The sequence below is a fragment of the Hemitrygon akajei genome, chromosome 2 (genome assembly GCF_048418815.1).
Source record: "Hemitrygon akajei chromosome 2, sHemAka1.3, whole genome shotgun sequence".
NCBI classification, from domain to species: Eukaryota; Metazoa; Chordata; class Chondrichthyes; order Myliobatiformes; family Dasyatidae; genus Hemitrygon; species Hemitrygon akajei.
Genome location: NC_133125.1, coordinates 52,466,442 through 52,479,924, shown reverse-complemented (window position 1 = coordinate 52,479,924; position 13,483 = coordinate 52,466,442). Strand labels below are relative to the sequence as shown.

At 42.1% G+C, this 13,483-nt stretch overlaps 1 protein-coding gene across 1 annotated transcript; it reads right to left on the bottom strand.

Moving 5' to 3' along the window:
- Window positions 1-5,951: 5,951 nt before the first annotated feature.
- dmrt2a (doublesex and mab-3 related transcription factor 2a) lies at window positions 5,952-12,019 on the bottom strand. The gene is made up of 4 exons (XM_073072166.1): window positions 11,919-12,019; window positions 10,934-11,401; window positions 10,162-10,264; window positions 5,952-7,268 (listed from the first exon to the last, which is right to left on the bottom strand). The coding sequence occupies exons 2-4, from the start codon at window positions 11,276-11,278 to the stop codon at window positions 6,202-6,204; spliced, it is 1,515 nt and encodes a 504-aa protein (XP_072928267.1). The 5' UTR covers window positions 11,279-11,401; window positions 11,919-12,019; the 3' UTR covers window positions 5,952-6,201.
- Between the last annotated feature and the right edge of the window lie 1,464 nt (window positions 12,020-13,483).

Below are 13,483 nucleotides of genomic sequence, written 5' to 3'. Positions count from 1 at the left end.
AATGGAGTTGATCACAGGCTTGCACCTATCACCAGGCTCTTGGCCTCGAGGCCCCACATTTCTCTCGAATCCTCACAGAACACCCTCAGAGAGAGCTAAGCGCCAGATCACTCAATCTGCCCAAAAGCACACCAGCAAAGTGTAAATCACGGGCTCCAACAGGAGCAGAACCGCATCTGAAAGAAAAAGAAGGTGCAAAAGAAGGTGAAAGAAGTAGTTTCCTGAAATGTCTGGAAGATGTTGCCCTTGGTCGTGTTGTTCTCTGGCACCATCTTCTTCCATTCAGTGTGAACGTACAATTATGTTTTGTGTAACACTTTTCTTTTATGTGGATTAAAGTTTATTCTGAGAACTCTTGGCATGGCTGCAAATGTAATGAACTTGCATGCTGTCATTTCAAAGATACTTCTAAAGTAGTGCATGTAGGGAATCATCTTGCCAGAGCTGGCAGACCTCATTCTCCTCAACATGTGTCACTCTTTGTCCAAGGACAATGAGAAGATTGATTATCGACATCCAAGTATCATTGAATGCTGCTACCAAGAGGGGATTGATTGACCAACAGAAGCCCCCGCACTGGCGCATTTTAAACTGACATCCACAATTAGAGGGAGACAAATCTTAAGTCAGAGATAAAAGAGACTGCAAATACTGAAATCTGAAATCTAGAACAACATGCTGCTGAAGGAACACAATGGATCGAGTAGCATCTGAGGTGGAGGGGGGAAGGAATGGTTGAGATTTTGGTTCTGATTGAGGATGAAACCGGCAAAATGATGAACCACCATTTCCTTTCACTCCTCAGATGTTGTTGACCCTTTGGGTTCCTCTAGTAGTATGTTTGACAAATATTGAGCAACCAAAACTTTTTTAACCATTAAAACTTGCTTAACGCTCAAGTGAATTATTTAATTTGAAACTGAACTGATTATTAATCTCATGGACTACTGATTAAATGTCCTAATAGAATTGTTTTAATGGTTGGGAAATTATTCAAGCAGGCATTATACAAGACGTATTACAATACAATCATAAATTCCTCCCTTGTCTCTCTTAGCAGCAGTTTTTCATGGAGAAAGTGGTGGCAACTCCACAGAGAAGAAATTATTTTATAAAGGTGAGAGAGATCTTACCCAAAATTATATGACCAAAGTCTAATGGCAAATAGATGTTTATCTGCATCATCATCAAAAATACTTCACAGGAAAACACCAGTATTTTGATACTTTAAGTAAAATTGTTTCAAGTTTGGATTTGTGTAAATATATTTTATTAAAATTTAATTTACCTTTCATGACCCCCAGGACAAAAAAAAAAATTGTAGTGATCCCCAATTTCTAAAAGATTAGTGATCTAAAACAAAGCAAAAGCTAGAAATAAAGGTGAGCTGATCAGGTCCGAGTCTGATTAGAACCATGAGCTTCACTCCAGGTATTAACCATTCCTTTACAGGAGTTTAATGCTGTTGTTCACACCTTGCTTGATATACTTTATTGCCATTTTCTTTACATTGTTCATCAAACTGGATCATCAAGGACTGCCTGGTAATGGAAACAGTTTACTACATGCTGTTGAGTTTCCTCAAATATTAGTTAAAATTATATGGAATCCTCTCTGAACACAATGTGTATTTTTGCCCCTTACATTTTTATTTTGATAACTTAATATTTACAGCACAGCAGGTATTTGCTTATTAAGTGAAATGAGATCTTGACATTGTGACAGTGTGGAAGGGTTGGAACCCCATAACAACTCCTATCCCTATTACCCTTCCAGGCTAAACCATGAGGGAAACTAGAAATTGAAAAGCAGTTGTCTCTTAACATGGAGCACAGTAAGAAATAATTCCCATTAAAATAGTATGATTTGCAAGTGACATGAATATTCTCGGTCCTTACAAATGAGAATGAATTAGCCCTATTTGTTCTTGGGATACTCATGATGTACATGGAAACAATGAAGGGCAAAAGAAAATTGAATCAGTGGACATCAAATAGTGTCAATAACTGCATGCATTACTGTTAAGCATTGGGGATTGGTGACTGACAAGACTTTTGTTCTTCCGAATAAGAACATAATAAAACCAAGGAAATGTTCATTGCCTTCTCATATTGGTCATGAACAGGTCAATATCTGAGGATTCTCTTCATTTCTATGGAGAAAAAAAAAGTTGCCTTTACATAAAATTGCTATAAATTACAAAATAAATAAATAGTGCAAAAAAAAAGAAAAATGAGACAGTGCTAATGAGTTCATCAGATCAAATCTAATTGAGGAAGATGAAAAGTTTGTTATGAATCATTGAGTGACAACCATCAGACTTTGTACCTCCTTCCCAATGGTTGTAATGAGAAGAGGACCAGACCTGGACAGTGCGGTTTCTTAATGATGGATGCCACCGTCTTGAGGCACCACCGCTTGAAGATGCCCTCCATGATGAGGAGGATTGTGCTCATGATGGAGCTGGCTGACTCTATAACCCTTTGCCTCCTCTTTGGATCCTTTGCATTGGAAGCTCTATACCAGGCTGTGATGTAACCAGTCAGAAGGTGCTCCACCATATGTCTTTAGAAACCTGTAAGAGTTTTCGTGATGCACCAAATTTTCTCAAACTCCTAATGAAGTAGAGCTGTTGTTGTGGCTTCTTCATGATTGCATCAAAGTGTTGTGCCAGAGATGTTGACTCCCAGGAACTTAAAGCTTCTCACCCTTACTTCTGCTCACCCTTCAATTAGGATTAGTGTGTATCCTCCTGACTTTCCCTGCCTGACGTCCACATTCAAACTCTTGGTCTTGTTTCAAGGAGCACAAGAATTCTAGTGTATGCTATATTTAGCAACAGTAAAGCAGATTGTCTGGTTATGATCACACTGTTGTTTGTAGAAACTTGCTGCACACTGATTAGTTACTGCCTTTCTTGTATTACAACAATGATTTCAATTCAGAAATATTTCCTTGGCTGTAAAGTGACTTGGAACATCCTGAGGTCATAAATGTAAGTCTATCTCCAACTGTTCTTGCATTCCAATATCCCTCTGGGCTCAGGGTCTTTCTTCCCCTTCTCTTTCCTCAGATACCATCTCCCTCCCTAGTGTTGCCCCTGCTGCATTTTCACTATCCCTTCTGACCTTCCCCCTCTCCAATCTCACACCTTCAGTCCTCAGCAGGAGTCTCAGCTTCACCTTCCCCCCACCACCCCCGCATTCCCATATCAATGAATCCTAACCTCAAACATGACCTTGAATTCTTCTCTTCCCAGCTTCATATCAATTTATTTGGTCAAGAAACTTCACCACAAACCATCTCAGTACTCCTGATCCACTTGGACCCTTCCCCCAGCCAATTACCCTGTCCAGATCTATTCAATGCAAAGTACTGATGACTGTTATTTCCATTCCCTTTTTGTGGTCTAGCCAATCCCTTCTGAACTTGCAGCAATCCATTCACTGAGAACCATATCCAACATCATCATGACTGACTAGGGTGGTGCTGCTGCAGTCTCTCAAATGAGGCCATATGTCAGCTCTCAGACACCTCCTGACACCTCCCTTTGGGATCATGACTCTAACACTGGACATCAGGCATTCTCTCTCAAAGAGTCATGGACTTCATTTCTTTAACACCCTTTTTATACCATTGACCAATGCCATTAAGCAAGGGATCTGTAGACCCCAGGTTGGGAACCCCAGCTTTTAAGAAATCTTCCTCCCCAGCTTTCATCCTTATGGTGTCCCAGCACTGCATAGCCTTCTATCTCCTGCCTGAAGTCCACAAGCAAAACTGCACCAACAGACCTATTGTTTTAGCCTGTTCCTCCTCCACCAGATTTATTTTCCCTAGCTTGATTCTATCCTTTCTCCTCTGATCCAGTTCCTTCCCCGTTCTATTGGTGCTCTTGGTCACTTTGACCATTTACACTTCCATGGTTGCAACATGGAGGTAGTTTCTTTCTACTTCCCCATTCCACATCAGAATGGTCTGCAGGCCCTCTATTTCTTCCTGGAGCAGAGATCAACCAATGGGCCTCTACTAATGGAAACTCAGCAGCGCAGGCAGCATCTATGGAAAAGAGTAAACACCAAACATTTGGGGACAAGACCCTTCATCACAATGGATGAAGACTCTTATCAAGACTCTCCCCTTCTCAAAACTCAAGACTGATAAAGGATCTCAGCCCAAAAAGTCAACTGTCTACTCTTTTTCATTGATGCACCCTGACTTGCTGAGTTCCTTCAGCATTTTGTGTGTGTTGCTTGGATTTCCAGCATCTGCAGATTTTCTCTTGTTTGTGACCCTCCATTAATACCTGTTTTCTGGATGAACTTTTTTCTCATATTGAATAATTCTTCTTTGACTCCACTTGCCTTCTCCATTTCAACAGAATGGTTATAGGCATTTGCATGAGGCAAAACTCTGCTGGCCTCCTTGTGGCACATGTGGAATGGTCTTTGCTTCTATCCAACTTGGGCCTATTCCCCCAACTCTTCCCCAATATATTGATAACCGCATTGGTGTCACCTCTCACACTCATGGAGAACTTAGCAATTTCATTACTGCCAGTTTCCACTCTGCCCTCACTTTTATAGATCTGTCTGCCTCTGTCTTAGTAGATAGGCTAGCTATGAGCACCCATTACAACCCTACAGATTCCCACAGCTATCTCATTTTCTCTTCATTCGATGTTGCATGCTGTAAGGACTCTTTTGCATTCTCCCCGTTCTACTATCTCTATTGTATTCACTCCAACAATAAGACTTCTAATCCAAGCACCTTTCAAATGTCTTTTCAAATCATGGTTTCCTCTCTACCATTGCAAAAACAAAGCCCTTCAGTGCATTCACTCATATTCCACACTCCTGCTCTCACCTCCAGCCTTCTAGGACAACATAGATAGAGTTCCTTGTCTTTATCTTCCACCCCACTGACTATGGCATTCTCTACCAGTTCCACCACATCCAAAGAGATTCCATCACCAAACACATCTTCTCCTCTCTTTCAATTTCAGTGTTTCACAGAGAGATTTCCTTTATGACTCTCTGGTTCACTCTTCAATTCTAACCAACAGCACCGCTCCTCCTTTACAGCATTTTTCCTTGCAACCACAAGAGATTAGCTTGTCCTCCTTTCACCTCTCCTCTTCTCATGAACAGGGCACTCACACAATCTTTCCAGGTGAAACAGTGATCGACTTGCACTTGTTCTAATCTAACGTATTGCATTTTACATTTACAATGTGGTCACGTCAACTCTGGAGAAACCAAACACAGACTGTGCAACCATTTTGCAAAAGGCCTGTGTTCAATCCTCAGGATGATTCTGATTTCCTGTTGTGCACCACTTTAATCCTTCCCCCCACTTCTACCCTGACCTATCAATTTGCGTCCTCCTATACTACTACAATGAAGCCCAACGTAATCCTAAGGAACTGCACCTCATCTTTCATCTGAGCATGTTGCAGCCTTCCAGACTCAACATTGAACACAACAAATTCAGGAAACTTGATTTCTCTGCCTGTATCAGTCATCCATCTGTGATATTTATTCAGTTTGCTTGTGCTTTTTGTGAGTGGAGTATATGCCCATGCCAACAAGTCTTTTCCACTTTGTATCTTGCAACTCCTACATTATTTTTGTCTGTGTGTTTTGTCCATGATTACACTCATTCACCACTTGATGAGTTTATCCCCATGGACACCCTGATGTTACCAGTGAAAATATTCCCTTCCCACAACCTCCCTGCAATTCTACCATCTCTTTCCATTTTGACAAAGGATCTACAACCTGAATCATGAACTCTCTCTTCCCACAGATACACTCTGACCTACTAAATATCTCCTGTTCTATTTGTTTAAGGTTTCTGACATCTACAGGTTTTTTATAGATACCATTAGTCTATTTTCTAATGTATTCTTTCACTATATTTGGTGAGAAGAAAGTTTTAAGTCTGTAGTTCTGAAATGTCTCTTTATTTTAGCTATACGTTTGCTTTTCAGTGCATTAAACATTGATATTTTGTATTTCTCAAAAAAGAACTCAAGATAAATATACTCTAGCAGATCAAAAGTACACAAACCATGCTGAACTCTGTACATAACAATGATCAAGACATATACATCACACATTTACACAGAAGGCAAGTTTGGTCTCAAAATGTAACTGAAAGCACTATTAATTCGAAGCAGTACGGTTTGGAATATGATGTTTACTGATAAGTACGAGTTAGAGAAGGCGAGGGTCTCTTAAGGATCGATTCAACAGAAAACGAGAGCGACTCGGGAGTTGAGATTTTTGTCCCCGCTTGCTTAGAAGCCATCAAACTGCTCAAGTGCTTCTCGGTGGAATATTTGTAGGTCTGGTCTTCCTTAACAGCGTGCTCTCTATATTTCCTGGCCGCCTCTTCCAGGATGTCTTTGCTGATGAAAGCTTTAAGCTCAGAGGCTGGTTTCTCATAGTAGCCGCTGAGCTGCGTCAGCAAGGGTTTGCCCGAGTTCAGTTTGGCTGCAAACGGTGGCAGAGAGTTCTCTTTGGCAGACTGGTTGTTCGGTGGCTGCAGCGGGGGTGACGGGTCGCCCTCGGGGAGCTGCGAGGGGCCTTTCCTTGGCGGGGAGAAAGCCGAGCGTTCACAGGGCATTTCCAGCGCCGACATCTCCCGCAGTTCGCCAGGCGCATGCTGCATCTCCCGCACTTGTCTTTTGGGAGAATCCTGGCCATCACTGGGCAAATGGCTTCCCGGCACCAAACTCCCTTTAGGGTCCCAAACAGATGGCGGTTTGAGACTCTGTATGGCGCCACTGGCATTCAGCAGGTACTGCTGGTATAGAAGGGCGTCGCTGATGCCACCGCATTTTGGCCAGACCATCAGCCTAGGGGTCAGCGGGTACTGACGGTAGGTAGTGGCCACGCTGACGTTAGACGAGATGAGTTCCACTGCTCTGTCCGACCCCGAGTACTGCATGGTGAGGTCGAGGCAGGAGGGGATCAAGTTGCAGTGTTGGGGAATTTCTTTAGCGGGCCGATCGATCTGCGGGGCGGTGTAATTGGATTTGCAGGAATTGTATTCGGCTGCGTGCACCATGCCGTTGGGAAGGAAGAAAGCGGCAGCAGCTTGAGCGGCCTCAATCATCTCCCTCTCCTTGTACTCCCTCTCCATCATGATGCTCTCCAACTCCTTATCGGCAAAAGCACGCCTCTTTCGCATCCGATCGCTAACGGGTGGGGGCAGGGGTGGGCTTCCTCTCATGTAGGGGTCACTCTGGGCTGGTCGATATCCTAGAATGCAAGAGGAATCAAAAAGGTGAGCAATTGGAGATAGTGGAAATGGGAAAGGATACAACTTTCTTTTGGAGAAGGAAGGTAAATAACGATGCGCATTGTAACCGAAGGGAACTGTCCCAGACCGCATAGTTGTGATGCACGCCCCCAACTCTAAAGCATGTACACTGTGGCTGCATGCTGGCTGAGCTACCAGACAGCAGCGTAAGGAATAACTTCGTTCCCTCGTTAAACACTATCGCGTATACACTGAATTGGGGCAAGCGCAGTGTACCTCAATACCAACTGAACCAGCGTGATGGGCTTTTCCCATTTCCAACACCAGATAGCTTTAAGCGAAAGCAGTTATACTAGATACCTTTAGTCAGTGAGAGATGCTGAGCGGAGAGGCCCATTTCGGCTTCACCTGCTCCGTACAGACTACCAAACACCAATTTATACTTTCGTATTTTTTTTAGCTCTCGCACTGTCATCAACTCCTACGTGTTTCCGTCACCCCCCTACATACAAGGGGCAAATGACAGAGGACAGTTACCTACCAACTCGCACTTCTTGGGGCATGGGAGTAAGAAATCCACCCGGGCACAGGGAGAACATGCAAACTCCACACGGAGAGCACCAGATTTTAGGATTGAACCCGCGTCTCTGGCACCGTGAAGCTGAGGCACTTGGACAAGATGGACTGAAAATTACGTTCCGTGCCGCAACTTTATACAGTGCTGCGCGGTTGAAATTCTTTTACACTCAAAGTCGGTGCTGAACAATTTGGGGAGCAGAAGTAACGACGCTGCTATGCAACCTCACCCAGACCGTGTTATACGGGGAAGTTTATATTTTCGGAAGGGTACTGGCGGAAAGAAGCGAGTGAATTTGGCAGCTCGACCAATCAGTTCCAAAAAACAAGTGTTACCAAAATGGGCTAATTTGTGATATTTGTTATTGTATTCGAAATACTAACAAAAGACGACAAAAAAGAACTGGTCTCGCATACTGCTTGCACCCGTGATGGACAGAAGCATATTTGTGCAAGATGTACTGGAATGGCTTTTACATAAGACGATGTAACACCACCAATGCTGTTTCGGCTTATTTATGGAGAAATGGTCAGTAATAAAATAACTCTCACGAAATTGAAAGCATTCAGCCATTTTTAATCGTTATATAAGTTAGCCTTGGTCCTTTGTATGTTGCGTTGAATTTTATAGAAATGATGTCAGGGAGCATTGTTGTAATTTGTTCGCATACCCCATCTCGAATGTATTTGTATTGCGCGTGTTCTGCAATGCTGATTACTTCGTACAACTCCGTTGCAATAAGCACGTGTAACCTCGCTCACTACATGGAATTTCAATGGGTTTCCTGCTGAAACCCTGATACTCAGTCTTTGCCGATCGGCTGCAGGAAAACGACTATTAAAGATGCTGGCGAAAAAGTGACATGGATTCTATTGTGTTGGCTACCGCTTCATAAAATAGAATTAAGTTTTCACTTTCCCCGGAAACAAACGAAACACGGAATGCAAATTGAAGCCTCACTTTTACGACCAAAATGTCCATTAATCGACCGCTGACCCCACTCACCCGCCCCTGTTGATCCCGCACCCCGCCCACCAAATTAGCACAGACAATCTTATTCAGAAGCGAAATGTGGGTCCTGTGTTCTCGACTGTTGACCAGATGACAAGGAGGATCATCTGTGACAATTCGTTTATTATCTCGTTATTATGGCGTCCAGTTGCCAGACTGAAAAAAGCTCTAAATCATTTTCTTGCTGAGCCCTCCTTTTCCTGCCTAGTGATAAACTTCGGAACAAAGCAGAGCATCAGGTGAACGGGTTACATCCTGGAGTAAGTCCTGTTAATTTTTGCGAATTTGGGGTGTTAAAATGCAGTCAACCATTGCAGTAATATGGCCGCTTTATTAGCAACTAGGTGACGTGGAAGTATGAAACTCCTATCACTTGCAATAACCGACAAAAAATTAATAACGATCTTAGGCATTAGGCCGCAAACAATCCTAACTGTTCTCTGCTTTGATAATTACTTGGTATACTTTTTAAGCGTGTAATAATTTCAAATTGCTGTATAATTTTTACGCTTAGTTCAACTACTTCTTGCTTTAAAGATTTTGATCTCAGTTTGATGTCACTGACTGGCTCTGTCAATGTTCATACCTCGTATTTACCCAAGTAGTCCAGCGGGAAAGCTAACCTTCTCCAGCATTTGATTTCAATTAACTATCGAACTTTGATTCAATGCTTCCAAGTTTCACTGTTAAATGGTGACAAGTTCCGATTTAACAAAGATTTTCCTGTTTTTTGTGCTGAACTACACAATCATTCACAACAATGCACCAGCACACCGGCAATGTCACCTTTAACGTTGCGTTTTGCCCATTCAGTTTACAGGATCCCTTACCAGACGTACAGCGTTTCTTTAGATTATATACACACACCGTTCCAGGATCATTATTGTACGCGCATTCAGTTTTGCGGTTATTGATTTAATTATATTAAGGCAAGCCAAAGATTGCCCACCATTCGAATTCTTATTTGTTACTTTATCTGAATCTACACCTTCGCTGGTTATCGGAAACCTACAAGCGGGAAGCATGAATACGAATCGGTTTTTTTTTAAATTTAATTACTCTCATTCGCCATTTGAACAGTGTTCCGAACAGCATACGGAAATGTAGTAGCCCATGCTACATTACCTTCCAAAGAACAGCAAGCACAAACTATGCCCGCGTAGTTTTTCTAATAACTCCCTCTCCTGTCAGAACAACTAAATTAATTAACACATCTGTCCATCTCTTTCGCTTACCCACATCTACACTTAGCGGTTTAAAAACACTTCTGTCTTAAGGCTGTTGGACTGAACTGGTGTTCTCACCTTCTAAAATGCTCTTAGCCAGCAAGCTCGGCGTCCTCAGGTGTCTCTGGTACACGGCCCTGCGTTCTGCCAGGTTGTGTTTGCTCAATAATCCTTTCTTATCCTTCAAATAAACGAAGGTCGTGAAAAGAACAGATTTTCAGATTTGGTGATGAAAATGTACAGGTGAATTGGGTGAGACAAGAGGAAAGATCCTAGCTAAATGGGGTCTCTAGGTGTTGAAAGCAGAAATTACATTCGGTAAAACTCGGAATCGAATTATTGCAAGGAATCCAGACGGAATGCTTGAAGTTGTCTCAAATGTTTGGGGGAATTGCTGTCAATTTAACCTCATTGGGCTACGAAAGGTTATATTGAGAAGCAGAAACCCCATTTACTGACTAAACTGTGATAGGGCCAACTTTTACACTAAGCAGTCGCATAATTTAAGGAAAATCATAATTATTAATCGATTGTTTTTTTAATCAGCTAATTCAAGTAATGCAAAAAAAATCATTTTTCAGTAATAAAAACAACAGGCCCCAGGCAGCCGTAGCGCTATCTGCCTCGCTGGCCGATCTCTTTCAATTGGACTATATATAGGTTCAAATCAAGTCTTCAACGAAAGATAAACATGGACAGATAAGATATATCACATGTATTAAACAAACGTGGCCTAAGTAAGAGACGCATGCCAACAGCTAAGTGGAAACAAGTTTCATTGCGTTTCTTTCACAGAACCTCTCCGGGTTTGACCTTCCTGCCCCTGTAACACAGACATATCGCAGCTCACCTCAGTTGCCTGCTGCCTTCTGAGCGCCACCTGAGCGGCCATCACCCTCTGCCTCTCCACAACCAGCAGGCAGTTGGCACACTGACAGTCCCTCCACCGACAGAACCGCTTGTGGCCCTTCAGGCACGACACCACCCCGTGATTTCTACAGCGGGCACATTTCGGAGTTCGGCTCAGTTTCCTCTGGTCTCCGTTGGTTCCCGACTGCTTCTTGCCCGCCTCGGCCGACCCGTCTTCCCTCTGGCCTGGCACATGATCGGGGGAGTCGGCCAAATCTTCATCTTCGACTTCCAAGCTCTCTACATCAATTTCCACCTCCAGTCCCTGCTGGCCAGTACTTTGCATCTCGGTCTCTGACTAACTTGGACTTGTTAAATGCAGGGCTACAAACTGTCGTTTCTGTTACACTCCTTCAGTACCAGTCAATGCAGAACCGGCGAGATTCACAACCAGGAGGTGGCTTCAGTACTGCAAAATACAAGGAAGCCACATTATCAGTTGGAATAAGATTCCCTGAGCAATTTCTACTCAGGTAACGACAGCAAGTAGGCTGTTCAATTGTTAGCAGTCATCTGAACAACCATCAAGGTAAAACAACCTGCATTCCAATGTATCCTGGAAAAAAAGCGATAGCATTTTCTTATCTTTCTTTTCTTTTTATCGTGTGATTCTAACTGGGAGAGAGAAGTACGAGCGCTAGCTGCGCATTCAGTGCGACTTCACGCTGTGTTAAAAAGTGCCGAACCACAGCACCAGATCATGTTACTGATAAGATCTTCATACACACAACCAGGTGTCAAAAAATCACATTATTTTACAGGCTACTTGAGACAATTTCGCCGAAAATCGAAACGTCGTTTCAGCAGAGTTGTACTGTCTTAAGAGTTTTTAAAGAAACTTTAGAAATGTATTGCAGATAATTTTGCCACATCGCATGGTACATAATTACTTCGCTTATATTCTCCAAACCAAAGGAAACTTTTACCTGCAAGTTGTAAGTGTAGCGCGGGAGATAGTTGCCTGCTTGCTGTGTTCGAGAAAGATTTGTCCCGACACTGTCCATGAGCGCTGGCGCTTTAAGGGGAACCCGCGCGGATCGTCAATTACTGGCTTGTTAATATCAGCACGGGGTCAAAGGGGACCAGCCTGCCGATTGGATGGTCCATCGGCAAGTCAAACGCTGATTCGCTGAAGGCTGTTTCCGACAAACTGAGAGAGAATCAATCAAATTGCCTTAGTTTCCACGGAATATCTATTCAAATATAGAGGGAAATATAGATCATCTAGAGAAGTGAGGCTATTACTTAGTGATGTAGTTTTAAATGGAGACAAGTATTAAAGTCAGCAGCGTTATAAAGAGTAAAGACAGATTCAGTACAACGTATACGAAACAAAAATGGAGGAACCCAATTTATAGTAATAACTTGTACCTTCGTATCTGAAATTTAGATATCTGAACATTAGCTGACTTTTTTACGTAATATTTTTTTGTTATTGTTTAAGACTTGCTTACAAGAACTGTTTCTACCTCTGCATTTTTTTCAAGCGGGTGTTAAACTGGGATAGTGGAAAGTTTGAAGAAAATTACCGAGTTCAGATTCTGTGACTAATATAAAGCAGTGAAACATAGAATTTCAGTCTCGGAAAAGCTTGTCTTTGATGGCGAAAAGATTACCAGCATGTCGCAGGCTGAAGGGTCGCTTTTACGTTCCGCTCCTTTCTCTGGACGGGCACTGCATGTTAGGAGCCACTCGGTGTTGGTATTTTCTCTGACAGGACGTGACAGAGAGGGCATTCTTTTGAATTAAGCTATAATCTCAGAAGCCTAATTTCAGAAATTAAATCAGTATTTGGAAATGTTCGAATTTTGGTCTCTTTTGCATCGTAGCATCGACTTAATAAAGCGATAATTTTGCGAAAAAAGCAGTGAATTAGGCATATTTTATTTAGGGGTGAATAATGTAGGAGATTCGTTGTTCATATTTTTTAATTGACAGAATCTGATAAACGGTGTAAAGAACAGAACACAGTCGTTTTTTTTTCCTATAAGACGATACTTCAAATACCCAAAACATTCGGGATTAAAACCATTATTTACTGCATCTTATCGTACTTAACTTTCAAAAACAAATCCTTGATTCCAGAAGACATTGGACAGTAGACGAAAAAGAAAGACGAACTGAAAACACAAGCATGATTATCTTCAAATATAAAAAAATACACGTTAAGTGCAAATTAAAATGCATTTATAACAAAAGCAATGGTTGTGTTTTCTTTAAAGGTTCCAATCAATCGTTCAAATCATAAATGCGACGAGACTTCCAAAGATTTGGAAACTTATAGTTCATTTGATGTCATGGTGTTCAACAGCAAATGACGGGCGTTAATTGGCCTGATTGAAAAAGATTGCAGAAAGTCGTTTCACGGGAAATAAATCCACGCTGAGGGAAAAGATTGAGAAAGTGATTATAAAGCTTGATGATAAAGGAACATGTGAACTTTTTCTTTTATGTACAGACTTTTATAAAGTGTGCCAATGTTTAAGTTAAT

Excerpts from the sequence above, each read along its gene's own strand:
- dmrt2a (XM_073072166.1), bottom strand. The coding sequence starts at position 11,278 with ATGCAAAGTACTGGCCAGCAGGGACTGGAGGTGGAAATTGATGTAGAG. Across the intron at positions 10,265-10,933 it reads GAAGGCAGCAGGCAACTGAG|GATAAGAAAGGATTATTGAG; the intron begins GTGAGCTGCGAT and ends GTTTATTTGAAG. Across the intron at positions 7,269-10,161 it reads GGCTAAGAGCATTTTAGAAG|GATATCGACCAGCCCAGAGT; the intron begins GTGAGAACACCA and ends CTTGCATTCTAG.